Here is a 15358-nt window from a genome sequence, read left to right as displayed (position 1 = left end):
TAAACTATTGACCCATTCGACATAAACAATAATTTTGACCTTTTTTATTACTTTATTTTCTTAAAATGGAATGGACCATCTATTCAAACGGAATGATCAAACCATTGACTTGAAAACCCCAGTGGCCAAAGCGGTTCCGGTTCCATATTGATTTTTGGTTGGACCTGCGAGAAGGATAGGAACACAGTTTGGTGATTGACCAAGATACCAAGTAGGGTAGAAGAGTAGGTTTAAGCTAATTAAGTTGAATCCAAGCAGAACGATTCCCCTCTACTGAACTACATGGCAAATTAAATAGCTAGGCAGGCTTTATCCATCACCATCGGCAGCAACCTCTTGCCCTTGGATTGGCCAATCCATCGCTTGACAAAACATGCTCCGTCAGGCAGACCCTCTCCACCAATAGACGGTAGTTATTTGACATTCTGTCTACTCCTAAATCCTATAATTTGAGAATTGATAATTGACAAGAGCTCGGTGGTGTAATGAGAGGCTGAAACTCTTGACCACTCGCCTATCAATGACGACCCAATTACCCAAACGCATGGAAGATGGAAACCTCTTCAGTCTTGGGTCTTGGCTTCGGCTCCCAGCCTCCCAGCCTCCCACTAAACAATACTCTTCAAGAGTAGGATTCTTGTTTGCTTATGCGTTTCAGGTTCACAACTTCTTCTCAATTCATATTCAGATGATGTTTACCGATAAATAAATAAATAATGTGTCCTTTTTTAATGGTTCCGTGTGGTTGCTGGTTGGTAGTTTTATGTCTTAATTTGTCTGATAGGGGGGCATTTCAGGAATAAAGAAACGTCAATTGACTAACCTCCTCTACTTGCCAATGCTCCTACCTTTATTATCCACTACTGATCAATTTAATCATACATATATACTAAGCTCTCAATCATCCTAGTCTGCTTTTACTGAAATAACCCTGTACTTGGTCTATAATCACGAATTTAACATCACGTGCAGCTCTCCTAGGCCTAGCGTAGCCTTCTCAGAGACGTCGGCAGGGTAACCTGGTGGTCCTTGCTCCTTAGGAGGCTCTGGCTACAGAGAGAGAGAGAGAGAGAGAAAGAAGCATGCAGCTTGTGCCATTTCGGTAATTGTGGTGAAAGGGCTATTCCCGTAAATTTAATTTAAATTCGATATAATACTACTTGTCTTCTTCTCTTGTTTAATTCTTTTCTTCGCAGACAAAGAACCTAAACCCATCTGCTGTGCTCTTAATACGTTTCTTATTCCATCTTCCTTCTTTCCTTTTATATTCAATTTTTGCAACTCCATTCCGTCAAACTAGAATTTCTTGTCAGATTATTGTTGAAGATTCCTCACAGAAATCTTCAACCTTTTTAGCTCTCTTCCTTCCTGATTCATTCTCCTACCCTGTGCCAGCTATCTATCGACGTTACTGTAATTTGCATCTTCGTGGTAAGTTAATAAGCTATTTTTCTTCTCTCCATTGTGATTTTACTCGTCTATATGTTCATTGCATCCTCAAATTTTAGGTCTTTTCCCTTCGAATTTCTGTTTCTTGCTTTACCGGTGGTCGAGGATTGAAATCTTTGATTAATCCGAAGGAGAATTTCAAAGGGAACGGACATTCGAAATACATCATATATACTAGATCTTTGGATTCTCTCTTTCTCGAATCTATTTCTGGTTAGTTTCTTTCTCTCCTATAAGGAGATACAAATTTCCCAAATTTGTGAAGGAGGACAATCCGGATAGAGATCGAAGGCTCAGGAACGTGTTTTGGTCCTTTCAGAAATAAAGGAAAGAAGAAGATGTCGTCTCCAAGCAAACGAAGAGATATGGATGTCATGAAACTGTAAATTTCTACAAAATCTTTCCTCTATTTTTGCTTTATATTACTTTTATTAGCTTCTGGGTTCTCCACTTTTGTTGCTTCTCGAGTCTTTTTTGTTCCTCTGGTAATCTGGTGTGATTAACCTGGGAAATGGTGAATGATGAATGACAACAGGATGATGACAGATTATAAAGTGGAGACGATTAACGACTCCGTCAGCGAGTTCTTTGTTGAGTTCAACGGCCCGCCAAACAGTAAGTTTTATCTCATATCCATTCCTTCCAGGCCCACATCATTATCATCATCATATTATTAATAGAAATGACACAGTGTCGTATGTATGATGATTCCATATTCCATTCAATGGCATATAGATATACGGAAGCCTTTTGTCCTCTTTTAACGTTTCTATCCCATCTGAAGAGCCTGAATTCGGAATTCCACTTTGCGATTGGATTGGAATCTCTCCTTTTTGTGTTAGGGTATTGTACCTAAAATTTGAAAAGTTTCAACAAATGGGCAAACGACGTGTTTGGATGTAGTATTAAACCAAATATTCTTGGAGTGGAATCCAGATGTCGAATTTCGTGGCTGCGGATTGGAAATCACTGCCTGAATCCTGATCTTCTCTCGTTATGACTTATCCAAAAAATCCATATCCACACGTATGGAATATGGATACGATGACACCCACCAGAATACCGTTGGACATGTGGAATCCACGTCTATCCCTGACTTGGGAGAACCTCCCAGCGGTGGGCCTGTGGATTCTACTTTTGCAACGTGGGCCTCACCTGAACAGCCTATAAACATATTTGGTGGAAAATCCAGAAAACCTAAACCATAGGCCCATAGCGTAATGATTGGTCCTCTAGCCCATCACACATCTATCAAATTTAGCTAACTCTTTTATTTAAAAAAAAAAAAAAAAAAAGTTAAAAGTCTCCACTGAGCATTGAAGCTCATTTTAGTAGCTTCTTAAGAGCAGTTAATGGAAAACAATTCGACAAGGCATCAGCCCTCGCAATTCCCAAATAAAGCTATTTATGAAGAGAATCCCAAATAGCCCTTATTCACAGATAAAATCACGTGAATCACCATCATATTAGAGTAGGATCACGGGGACAGAAGATTCCAATCCAATTGCTGCGTGACGACTATTGGAGTATACACATTAAGGCCTTGGAGTGGCATATACTCCATTCCAGGATGGTAGAGCTAGAATGATCAATAACGTAGTAACGAAATGGATAAAACGAATGAACAATTGAATCGCCCAGTGTTTAGAATTAATAGAATAGATCAAGGACCTAGACCTTAGGGTGGTGTTTGGTATGGTGATCTTCATCTGAAGCACAACCGTGAATGCATTCATGCTTTATTGATTTTTTTGGCTATGTTCGCTTTTGATATAAAATAAGAAACAAACAAAAAGTTGAGAGAATTTTATGAACAACTTGCACAAAATGATCTTAATATTGTATTCCCATAAATAAAATAAAACTTTTATAAGACTTGCACAACATGCAAGCTTTGTTATATATTAATTTTGTCGTATAGAGCTTGAATGTAAATGTTTTTAATTTAAATATCATTGCATCGCATTGTGATTGTAGTACATCCATAACCAATCCAATTGAAAACAGACCAAATTCATATCACATTATACGGATTGATTTAAATCCAATTTTGGCCAAACGGACATCATTTGCAACCCTACATTTTAGAGCATATGTTGCATTAGCGATTTTGCAGAAACAAGGGGAAAAGGAATTTTCTATTGGTGCAAAAACACGAATACGTCAACATATTTCTCCAAATATGGGTCTTGGACTAGGACATACTACCGCATGAAAATTTTCAGTCATCTAAAAGGGTTTTTGGCATCAGAATATTTCTCCAAATATAGGTTTTGGTGCATGCCATGAGAGTTATATTTGATTAAATGAAGCCATTTTATATCTTTATATTTGTACACATGGCATTTACACTAGTTTACGGAAATGCTAATACAAAAATAGTGCAGATTCCGGAAAAAATGATACCGGAAGGTTTTGACCAACCAAACCACCCCCTAACTAGCTGGTTACCACTTTTATGACATCAGTTGATTAGTTACAAGTTTTTAAATCAATGTTAAAGTATCGATATGTATCATATCGTATCGGAAAACATGATACTGGGAAGGGTTTGACCAATCAAACCACCCCTAACTCGCCGGTTACCACTTCTATGGCATCAGTTAATTAGTTACAAGTTTTTACCCAAGGTTTAAAGTATCGATACGTATTAACTGATACATATCATGTCGGGAGCTTCCTAATACATCCCTACAGAGTGTGTACCAGGGTTTTGACCAGTTTGGGGGGTGGACAAACCTTAAAACAGTCCCTCTGAACTGGATTTGAAAAGATACTAAAAAAACCTACCAATATGCCTCTACCGGCATATCGATATTTTGAACCTTGTTTTTAACATATCATGTCTTTAAGGTAGAACTCCATTCTTTTATTAAAGAATTAGAGCACTTTTTTTTCATGGGGCTACGCAACGGGGATAGCATCCCTTAACACCCCCTCCCCCTCCCCCTCCGCAACCCTGGTGCGCTGGTGGCAGTGGGATTTGGTCCAGGTCTCTGCTAAATAAATCAGAGATCCTAGCTTCTATCGCTGTCCATCCTTTGCATATGTAGCACGCAATATTTTTCTGGTTCTTTAATTGATCGACAAACTGATTTTTTAGGTTTTCAAGTGACAAACTGAATATGATGTTTAATTTAATGACAGGCTTGTACAGTGGCGGAGTTTGGAAGGTGAGAGTAGAACTGCCAGACGCTTACCCTTACAAATCTCCATCCATTGGCTTTGTGAACCGCATCTACCACCCCAACATCGACGAGATGTAAACACCCTCCCATTTTGGACTTGCTTTTTTCATCAAAAACAAAACCAAACATCTCTCATAAAACCACGAGTGACCCCCTATTTTTTGTTTCAACAGGTCAGGTTCCGTCTGCCTCGATGTTATCAACCAAACATGGAGCCCCATGTTCGGTAACTATTTTCCTTACTTTTCGGTCCATTCTCAGCGTCACATTTTCACCCACTGGGCCACTGGCACTCCAGACGTGCCATCGATTACCAATCTGAATGCCTAGTATCTTCATGCAGATCTCATCAATATATTCGAGGTCTTTCTTCCCCAACTATTACTCTATCCAAATCCCACGGATCCCCTTAACGGCGAAGCTGCAGCTCTGATGATGAGGGACCGCAAGGTTTACGAGCAAAAAGTCAAAGGTACGTTGTGTTCAAACTCATTAAATCAACGCATCATAGGCCTGGATGTTTTAGGCAAAACCACATAACCCCTCTCGAGAAAAAACAGAACTACTTGAGAGTTTTACACTTTTGAGCTCCTTTACACCATTTTGATATCTGAACACAAACTGGTGGCTCTGTTTCATGTACGTAAATTACAAAAAAGCCAATCCCACAAGAAGCGTTAGATATCCACCCGGGCATTTTAGGCAGCACCATATAGCCCACTATCAGAATTCAGAAGAAAGCAGCAGTTGTTTCAGCTGTGCGGGACAATATGAATATAAAAGAACAGACCGGGCAATCCCCCCGAGGGAGAAATAATGTCAACAGATTCCGAAAGACCACATTGTTAGGTGTTGCCAAATCAGTCGGTTTATAGTTACCCAGTTCGACCCATGAAGCAGAGAACATTATTTTCATAAGGGATAGACTTTAGGGTATGCTGACGGTTGACTTGTATGTCCTTTGCTTTGTTCCCGGCAACAGAACACTGTGCCAGGTATGCCAAACCAGAAGACATCCAAGGACAGCAGGAAGAAGAAGACGATGCAGAAGAAGCAAGTGATGATGAGGATTATAAGAGCAGTGAAGATGAAATGGAAGTTGAAGGCATTTAATTGGTTCAACTACCCTCTTTGTAAATAAAATTTGTAAACAATTGTGTGATTCCTCTTCAGCCAAAACATGTTAATACGAAATGGAAGTATTTCCACATTCTCAACCTAAGTTTCTCCAAAAGGACATGTTCTATGGCTATTTGTTGTATAGATACACAACGCTGAAGACAAAGAAACCTGCCATCTGCAACCAGTACCCAAGTGAGAATAATTGCCAAGTTACCAAAAACAGCTGTGTGTGTGTAAGAGAGAGAGAGAGAGAGAGAGAGAGAGAGAGAGAGAGAGTACCGTAGAAAATGAGGCTCCATAATAGGGAAAAGCTGTTGTTATAAATCTTTCATATTCGTTGTGCCTGAAGGGCCGGACTGGAATCTGCAGTCCAAAAATTTCATCTTTCTTCAGTAAAATGAAGAGGTGCATCTAGATATAGGAAAATAATTTCAACTGCCACAACTAATTACAGAATCCCACACAAGCTAGCTGTAATAAGATGAGAAAAATAGTGCCAGTATGGTCGTTAAGTCTACTACCATATGATTCAACATCAAGTCCACAGTCCATCTCACATGATGAATAATGCGGTTTAGCAAATAACAGTGAAACAATGTGAACGTGATATTTTTCTTGCACCTTTTAACTACATAAAATGGCTGGTGTTAAGGTGGCCTACATACTACATAGACCACCAATGTTCTGTAAGTCTTCTTATTTTCTTCTATGCTTATATAAAGCATTAAAACAGCACTTTTCCCCAATCAACATATTTCAACAGGTGATAAACACGTTAAACCTATCATAGAAGTACTAAGTTCCATGCAAGTATGCACAACTAATAACAGAAAGATATGATCAACCAAGCCTGGTTAACAAATGAACAATCTAGGTTTCAGGTTGTTCAGTTAAGCATTATAAAGGGGCAAATTGTTAGAGAGAAGTAAATACCTGCTTTGCAAGAGATAAGCTTGTGTAACCAAGCTTCTGGTATTCAACCTTGAATTGAAAAACTCCATAAACATCTGGGACCTTAAAAGATGTAAAGTACCGTCCCTGCAGAAAAAGATGAACAGTGAGAGAGAGAGAGGGGGGGGTTCATGAACAACACTACAACAGGGTGCAGGAGCAAATGCAAATGGTATTGGGGATCAAAATATGTACTTTTTGGTCAGTCAACAAAGTTTTCAGCACATAGGGGCTCATCATGTAGAACTGCACTTGGACATCATCAGCCACATATGGTTGCCAACTCGTTCCAGACCACTCATAAATCTCAATAGAGTATTCCTTCAATCAGATAAAAGCAGTGAGCAATACAACAACCAACAAGACAGCTTATAGATGTTCATTTTGCTTTGTGTTTATGATTTGGCATCTAAATGAATGGGAGGCAGTTACCAAGTCATCATTGATCCTGTACATTGCAGGTTCATCCGTTTCCCCAACTTTGTGATGATGAACATTTACAGCCTATAATATAAAAAACCATAAGGATGACTTAATATGATACAGAAATGACTAGAAAAACAAATTAGCTACCCATACATGAAAATTTGAACTTAAGGCAACCTAGTGACTGTAATTGTCTGATCTATAGTCTTTTCTTTGGATCACTATTCTTATCAGCATCCAAAGAATTTGATAAGATCCAAGAGTCAAAATAAGAGAGTTAATAAGATTGTTGCTTGAAATGTCTCACCTTGAGATGACCTCTTTCATGGAAGACCCATTTGCTAAGTTCAGTCACAAACTGTTCATTACCAGATTTCTCGTGTCTGTTGTCACAAGATAGATACTCATGAGTTTCTTGTGCACAAGACAAGCATTACAAAGTGTCTAGGACTTTTTGTGCAATACCAAAATATGTACCATTTCTTAGGAGTAGGCATGTTAAGATCAGATTGGGGAACATTATAAAATCCGTTTTCTCTTTTACACCCCAAATAGCTTGAAGTGTTCTATTTTAAAACTTTAAGAATGTTAGAAACAGCTTCTCCGCAATAAGGATTGTCCTTGGATAGAAAGAAATTAGTAGTCAGAAAAGAAAAGAATCTATGAGATTTAATTTTTCTTTCACAAAGGAGAAGGGATAATATGGTGCAAAGTAGAATAGAAAACTATGTTGTATTCTTTCATTTCATACTTGATAATGAAAAGGTTTAATTGAAGTGTTCACAAAAAGGAAAAGAGGAAGAAAAATACAAACATGAGTGGTAACATAAAGCTCATGGAAAGTTTACAATGTGAGGACCTATGGCCCATATTATAGAAGCTCTTAACATCCGTTGGAAGGTATTCCACTCACAAAATAAGCGACCCTAGGAATATCCCCTCTGATACTTTCAAAAATGTCTTCTCCTCTATAGAACCAAACCATGAGCCTCTAGCTAATGTTTCATTCTCTCTCAAAGGATCAAAACCACTAAACTCAGGTTTAACTTCAATCTTCTATACAAATTTCCATTTTGACAAGAGTGTAATTGGGAATCCTTGCAGTGTCTGTAAAAAGTAGAAGAAAGCAACTCAATGAAATGTCAACATGTCAATTTCAGAGATGCTTTGCAACATGCCAACCTATAGACCATAGTTGCAGGTATACATTTCCTATGAGAAAGCTCCTGTTTACAAAATCAATCAAGAACAAAAAGTCAATTTCCCATAATGAGAAATGACAATTGCCTTAAGAGTCCCTATGTATATTAATTTAAGTTTTAATCCCCTACAACTGAAAGGCTGCAGTTTAACATATCTCCCACATAAAAGGTAAATTGCAACCACTTTAAGTATGCATTTGCATCATTGCTTAACCATAGATGCCACCATGAATTCTGATTTCATATTTACTGGCCTAAAGTCAAATTTTTCTACCCCAAACAATAAACAGGACATAACATCATGAATTACAACTGCAAACTTATGCCTATCTGCTATCCTCACTTTGCCAATATCATACAAACATTTCTCACTACCTACAAAGAAGGCCTTGATCCCAGTAAAACTCAACCCGATGTATCCCTGATTCCCTTCTCTAGCAAGTTTATCAGGTAAAATGTTTGCTCACCTTATAACACATGACAAGGTGTTCATCTGCTAAGGCTATCTGGACAAGGTGTTAATTTTAATGGTTGACATTTCAACTCCCTACTTGAAACAGCAGTACAACCATGGATATTCTCCCCTCCCAAGCATCCACCCATTAACTATATTATCTGCATCAGTTTCTAGACTTTTTTTGGATCAATCATCAGTTTCTACACTTTTCAAATTAAATATTAACAAATATCTCTTAGATGTTGCTAATTCCAAACATTTTGTATGTTCTTCAAATACAAAGTGTGCTCCAGAAATTAGGAAAATGCATCATTGATCAAAAAAAAAAAAAAGAATTTAGGAAAATGCATCTTTTACAAATTAAGTCATCAATTGCCAAGATCTTATCCAAACAAGTCATCTTCTCATTAATTATGTGATCGCTTGTCCCTTATTGGCAATTCTTCCTTCATCTCATCCATGGTGGCAGCTTGTATTAGGTTCTCCCCAATTCAGTTTCTGATTTAGCACATGTTTGGGAGTGATTATATTTAATCACTTATTGGAATAAGCACTTATTAGAGGCCAGGTCCACACCAATAAGCACTTATTGGCGCTTGATATATAAGCCCCAATCCAAATAAGTGTTTATTCATGGAAACAAGCCCATTTTGAATAAGCACCCAAGAAGGTGTTTATTTTTAAGCTCTTATTGCTTTCTGACCCGTCTTGGCCCTCCACGTAATTTTTAAAATACCTATGCTACCCGTCTGAAAGAAGCACTTTTTCACCAAACACTGGTACGTGCTTATTTGAATAAGCATTTACCCAATAATGAGTTATTTTAACAATAAGCACTCCCAAACATGGGCTTTCTCATCCAATGGCCTGCTCACAAACTCGGATCTAGGGGAAATCTTTTGGAAATCTTACTAGACATGCTGTTATGTGGTTATGTGGTGTATTTACGAGTGCAGCAGAAGAATCTTTGAGATTAAGTCCACCCCCCTGGAAGATCTTGGAGGGAAATTATATCTTGGTCTCAGATCTTTCTGTGGATGCTTTGGAAAACAGTTCAAAGGGATTTCCTATGGTGAGTTGGTGACTTGGACTGAAATCTTATTGAAATACTGCACTTTTCCTATTTTGATCCCCAGTTCAGAGCTGTTCTTAATCCTTGGCCGGTTTCTGATTTTATCTTGAAGTTTGATGGCAGTTGCAGAAGTGTCTCTGGTTGCTTGGGGCCTACTGGTATTAGGGGCTTAATCCTCAAAGCTGATGTCACATGTCAGTAGGCCAGCTATACTGTATGGAGCCGAGTGCTGGGCAGTCAAGAAACGTGTCCAAAAGATGAGTGTTGCAGAAATGTTGGCTGAGATGGAAGAGTGGAAAAACTAGAAGCATATAATTAAAAATGAAGTTACCAAAGGAACCTAGTGGTAGCTCCAATAGATAATAAAATGAGGAAAAAGTAGACTAAGATGGTCTGGTAACATGCATACAAGGCCATCAACAGAACCCGTAAGAAGAAGTGCTTTGTTGCAAGTTGAAGGGGATATAAGGGCTAGAGGTAGACCAAAAAGGATATGAGTAGTAGTACGAAATGATTTAGGCGCCAATAATTTAACAATGGATATGGCATTAAATAGAATGGAATGGTGAAACAAAATGCCAACCTCGTATAGTTGGGATAAGGCCTTGGATGATGATAGTGGTGGTGATGGTGGTGAATAATCCTCAAAGCTGATGTTGGTGTTGTTTGGGCTTTCAGTGGGCCATCCAGAGTGGTTGATGCCCTGGAAGCTGAAGTTAGAGCTCTTTTGGTTAGCTTGAGGATTGCCAAATCCATCCAGGTCAGCTCTCTTGTTCTTGAAGGGGACTCCAAGAATACTATAGGATGGGTTACCAATAAAGAGTCGGATCCTTAGAGATTTACTCACCTCCATCAGGGGGTGGATAGGGTTTTTTGTATAGTGCAAATTCTTTACCTTTTTAAATTTCTAGGTGGGTTACAGTTTTTCTTTCTTTTGGTTGTAACTTGTAAGTTGCTTAATCTCAAGAAAAAAAAACATACAATCTCTGCATGAAGAAAGATGATTTGATGGGGATGTGAGTGCTTCAAATAAATCTGGCAGGAAAGGAACACCTCCCCCCCAAAATAAATAAATAAAGGGAAAAAAACTCATATAAAGCAGCCTCCTAAATTCTGGAACCCAAACAATCCTACCACCACCCTACAACCCCTTCTGTTAAGAGAACCTATTCTTAAACCTCTAAATGCCTCGTAGCATTAAGGAATGACACTGAAAATACCGCAAAACCCTCCAGAAAACTGAGCCAACAGGTTGGTTTTGCCCCAAGATAGAAGAATAGTTTTTATTTGGAGTAAAACACTACCTAGCAAGTTACCATCTATGGCAAGTAAACAAAACTCAATTACAAGTTTCAGATCTAATTCAACCCTACTTAAACTTTAGAATCGCAATATTATAAATTTATCTACATAGCAACATCAAGTAACTCCAAGTACTCATATGCAACTCAACAAAACTCATAAGCATCTGAGTCCTTCATAGAGGATAATAGCATCATACTATATAATAGCAGACTAAGTATTGACTGAAATTGTTATCTGGAGAACATAAGCATTTTCACGTGGTGAATTGATTTGGTCCAAAATGGCCTCACAAGTTCCTCTCACTATCCTCAATTAATAAGGGAAGTTTGAGCTTAGAAAGCATTGCTAGAAAATACTAGTAAAAGGTGGGGACTAGGACTCATGTAGACTGGAGGACTGTACAGATGACCAATCCAATCCAGAGGGTCTCTACTTGGTTGATGGCTCAGATTACCCACATCATCAGCCCAAATGAAAGATGTGGCAAATTGTGCAGGGAAGCTCCCTACTTGACCTAAAAACATAATAAATCTGTTTAAAATGAAAATAAAAAGCATGAACTTCAGGAATCAAATAACCAGAAAAATCAACCAAGCAAACCTACATAAAGCAAAGACAAAACAAACTCCATTACCTGGTTGAGCTTCCAGCTTTTTGCACATCTGATCTATAAAACCTGAATTATAGATCAATAGTGTATCAGTGAAAATGAATGTCTTAGAGAACAAATCTATAACTGAAAAATATCATATACCTGTTACTGAACAAAGCTAAAGAGCCAGAGATCAATATCCGTGCATTATTTCTTGCCTGCGATATGAATGAACTATTATCACCAGAAACAAAGTTCCTATATGATGGTATGAGATTTAATATTCTAAACAGTTAAAAATACCCAACAACAAACAATGATATCATATTCATATGATAAAAGAAAACATGTTATCACTCCTTTTAGCTTTACTTGAGGGGCAACCTCATTAAAGTTATTCTTTTGATAAAAACTAAAAATGCAAGAACATCAGAGAACAGAATTTCATAAGTACCATAATCTATACACTCTTTCAATAAACCAGGGGAAACTTCAGCATTGGTAATGAAAACATGTAATAATATTACCATATTGGCTCAAATTCTAATTATCAAGTCTGTAAATGCACTAACATCATTTTGGATCATATACACTTTTTCTTTTGGAAAAGCCAGTATTCTTTATTATATAACACCTCCTTCAGCTTAGCCTTTGGGTTGTCCAGTTTTACTCACCCCCTAATAAATTTACAATAATGTCAAGTTATCGGCCCTTGATAAAATACAAGAGTTCACAGAAATACAATCCCAAAAAAACATGTTGGGCAGATGGGAAACAAAATCCACAATAAGGTTTCGAAATCCTTAACACATCCAAGGGAAAAAAAGAAACTGAAAAGAAAATTTATGAAAACATCTAGTAAAATGAAGACAAACTACTGCAGCAACCATCTTTTTACTTTTCTTTGTTTCTTTTGTGTATATCTTTGTTATGGTACTAAATTACTAATAAAGAATGCACTTACAATCCAGTAAATAAAGATGGTAGAACTAATGCCTTGAAGTACTACTTGTTGATTAATCAGAGAAAAATGCATGCACCAAATAGATTCTTGAAAATAACCAAAACTTGTGTATATTAGAAACTCAAAAGTAAATGCACAACTTGTATCCATCATACCAATAAAATGAAAATATATATATATATATATGTCAACGAATTTCAAAACTCCCATTCTCTGAAGTGCCAAGGTTGGCTAATTTAGTGGCTAAAAGCAAGCCAAGATGGTCCTTCTACCATGGGCCTCTTGTATGTTTATCTGTTTGCAATCATTCCTTTTTCATTCTTTTCTATCCCATCAGTACTGTTGATAAAACTCCTTCTACCAATAAAACTATAATATTTTTCCTGTTATTATTCCCAACCATCTCACAAGTGCATATTATATAACCAGAGATTGTCAAAATACCTGCACAATTGAGACTAGAGATATGGCAGATCCTGTGAGAGATGGAGGATTTGACAACTTGGCCCCAGGTTTAGCAGAATATGCTGAGGAAGATGCTGAAAGAACTTTTAACACCTAAAGATGTCATAAAGCAAAGGAAGAACGACTTTAGGTGCAGTCGATGAGAAATTGAAATTAGTTTGCGACTGGATGTCCAGTATGCCTTACAGTAAATAAACTCCAAAAAAGAAAATATATATACATATTCAGAATACCAGGTTATTAGCAGCATTTAGCGAATGGCCAATTCCTTGAAAGAGTACGGGAGCCTGTGTCATGTTTCAGAAAGAATCAGCTCACAATAATATTATGATCATCCATAAGTCTATAAGAATTAAGAAATCAATCAATATAATGCCAAAATCTGGAACAGGTCATTGATTGTGTCATGACACTTTTTTAAAAAGAGAAAGACTACACATTTGTGAACTACATAAATTAACTACGAGGGGTACCTGAAGTTAATATCAGTTTGTAATCGAAACAAAGAAAACCCAAATTACATAAACTAGATTAGAGAGAGAGAGGGGGGCCGCAGTCAACATCAGTTTGTGATTCAAACAGAACCACCATTATGTTGGTGCTGATACGCATGAGCTTGTTCCAACGTACATGGTTTCAAAGACAAAATAACAATGTCATATAAAAGTTCGAGTGGAACTACCATCATGTTGGTGTTAATGTGCATGGACATGGGGGGTGGGGGGGTGATGGGAACAATTCAATTATGATATGCAAAATCTCCATCTTGCAAGTGCTAAGAACTTGCCTCAATCTTCTTGCTGCCCAAGATCACATCAGATTGAATAAAATCATCACTAGCAATCAAAGTATGATCGCCTTCAGTTTCTGAAACAACATAGCTGGTGTGATCAATAACCATTGCCGCGGGATCCTGCTACCACGAATAAACAAAACAATAATGATGTAGAAGAATATCTAGAAAAAAAATACTAGAACAGAAACGAGATAAAGTGAAGTAATTGGCTCTATGTCTGGAAAAAGAATGAGTGCTACACTCACTTCGTCAAAATCAACTCCACATTCAGTGGCGATGTCCCGAATCAGATCAGATGCGGAAACATCAGCAGCAATGATCAAATCATGACCGGAATCAACGAAATCCATAACAGCAGATAAATCCAATGATCCTCCAAAGCCTGAAATTTGATAGTTCGAGCAAGCAGAAAGACGTTGGCCATAGAGAATGTGTAATAATAATACTTAAATATAAATCCGGTAAATTTCCATTACAAATTCCAAAAAGCTGGGGATCGTGTACAACAGATAGCAAATTCTCCACAAAATAAAATTTTTTGATTGCAGAAAAACACAAATATCTATAATTGTGTAATGTGGAACTTACGCTCAACAGTCGGAGAAAACAGAATCAAGCCATCGTATAAGTACTGGCCGTATCTCTGTAGAGTGATCTTCTTATCGTCTGCGAGCTTGAAATCAAGTTCGAATCCGCGAGATTGCAGAGACCGGAAGAAAATTGAATGCGAGGATTTGATCCCCAAATCGTCCAGCAATACGAGAATACGTCGATCCGTAGGGTTCTCTGAGGAGAAACAGTTACAAAGAAGTGGAAGCAGTAAAATTAAAGTGACAAAGAGCTTCGCCATTGCCTCTAGGGTTTATGAGCTCGAGATTTGCAGAGCTCTTACCCGAAGACACGAAATGGATCGTAGACTTTAAATGAATCGATTTCAACGTACATAATCACGATAATGCCCTTATATTTTTCCAAAATTGACGAAGTCATCCCATCGCTCCCCTCGGTCAGCGGGAACCAGGACTTGGGACTTATGGACTTTGAAAATGGGCCTATGGAGTTAGGCTCGTAAGTTTGGGCTTGGTTGCTACATTGTTGTCAATGGGCAAATTGTAAGCGCAAAGATTAGCAACATTTACGAGTCTAGGCAAGGCTAGCCCACCCCAAGTTGGACTTTAGGCTGCATAACAAATCATGTGTCAATGACTCAATTAGATTTTCTCTAAGCTGCGTTTGTTTGCGATACAAACGTCGAACCGGGGTATTTATTCACTCCGATTCGTATTTGTAAGTATTTATTTAAAAAAGTAATGATTATCAAAGTAAAATTGTATTTTCTGACACTTTTGTATTCTAAAAATAGAGCATT

At 37.7% G+C, this 15358-nt stretch overlaps 2 protein-coding genes across 4 annotated transcripts; one reads left to right on the top strand and one right to left on the bottom strand.

The window, feature by feature from the left end:
- The first annotated feature begins 241 nt into the window (after window positions 1–241).
- On the top strand, window positions 242–5854 carry LOC148850964 (ubiquitin-conjugating enzyme E2 4-like). 3 transcript variants are annotated; one of them, XM_088942642.1, is made up of 9 exons: window positions 242–658; window positions 973–1431; window positions 1509–1662; window positions 1769–1831; window positions 1985–2064; window positions 4597–4711; window positions 4811–4863; window positions 4981–5109; window positions 5620–5854. In XM_088942642.1, exons 4-9 carry the CDS (start codon window positions 1788–1790, stop codon window positions 5748–5750), a joined length of 552 nt encoding a protein of 183 aa, XP_088798768.1. In that variant the 5' UTR covers window positions 242–658; window positions 973–1431; window positions 1509–1662; window positions 1769–1787; the 3' UTR covers window positions 5751–5854. The 3 variants fall into 3 exon arrangements, with proteins under 3 accessions (XP_088798768.1, XP_088798769.1, XP_088798767.1); XM_088942643.1 differs by lacking the exons at window positions 242–658; window positions 1509–1662 and having other exon boundaries at window positions 1072–1431; XM_088942641.1 differs by lacking the exons at window positions 242–658; window positions 1509–1662 and having other exon boundaries at window positions 1088–1431; window positions 1715–1831.
- DGL1 (dolichyl-diphosphooligosaccharide-protein glycosyltransferase 48kDa subunit family protein) lies at window positions 5751–14992 on the bottom strand. The gene is made up of 13 exons (XM_088942639.1): window positions 14578–14992; window positions 14235–14371; window positions 13981–14106; window positions 13427–13480; window positions 13173–13286; window positions 11927–11982; window positions 11807–11848; window positions 7444–7519; window positions 7143–7214; window positions 6906–7031; window positions 6693–6797; window positions 6039–6122; window positions 5751–5934 (listed from the first exon to the last, which is right to left on the bottom strand). The coding sequence occupies exons 1-13, from the start codon at window positions 14837–14839 to the stop codon at window positions 5887–5889; spliced, it is 1302 nt and encodes a 433-aa protein (XP_088798765.1). The 5' UTR covers window positions 14840–14992; the 3' UTR covers window positions 5751–5886.
- Window positions 14993–15358: the final 366 nt, after the last annotated feature.

This window comes from Nelumbo lutea, chromosome 5, assembly GCF_056320005.1.
Source record: "Nelumbo lutea isolate HS-2025 chromosome 5, American lotus-T2T, whole genome shotgun sequence".
Lineage (NCBI taxonomy): Eukaryota > Viridiplantae > Streptophyta > Magnoliopsida > Proteales > Nelumbonaceae > Nelumbo > Nelumbo lutea.
This window is presented reverse-complemented; position numbering and strand designations above follow the sequence as displayed.

What these genes read in the sequence shown, in the direction of transcription:
- LOC148850964 (XM_088942642.1), top strand. Translation starts at nt 1,788, where the DNA reads ATGTCGTCTCCAAGCAAACGAAGAGATATGGATGTCATGAAACT. An exon ending in CACCCCAACATCGACGAGAT is followed by an intron (nt 4,712 to 4,810) that starts GTAAACACCCTC and finishes TTGTTTCAACAG; the next exon opens with GTCAGGTTCCGTCTGCCTCG. An exon ending in TTACGAGCAAAAAGTCAAAG is followed by an intron (nt 5,110 to 5,619) that starts GTACGTTGTGTT and finishes TCCCGGCAACAG; the next exon opens with AACACTGTGCCAGGTATGCC.
- DGL1 (XM_088942639.1), bottom strand. Translation starts at nt 14,839, where the DNA reads ATGGCGAAGCTCTTTGTCACTTTAATTTTACTGCTTCCACTTCTTTGT. An exon ending in AAAGCTGGAAGCTCAACCAG is followed by an intron (nt 7,520 to 11,806) that starts GTAATGGAGTTT and finishes TTGTGACAACAG; the next exon opens with ACACGAGAAATCTGGTAATG. An exon ending in GCTTATCTCTTGCAAAGCAG is followed by an intron (nt 6,123 to 6,692) that starts GTATTTACTTCT and finishes TTTGGACTGCAG; the next exon opens with ATTCCAGTCCGGCCCTTCAG.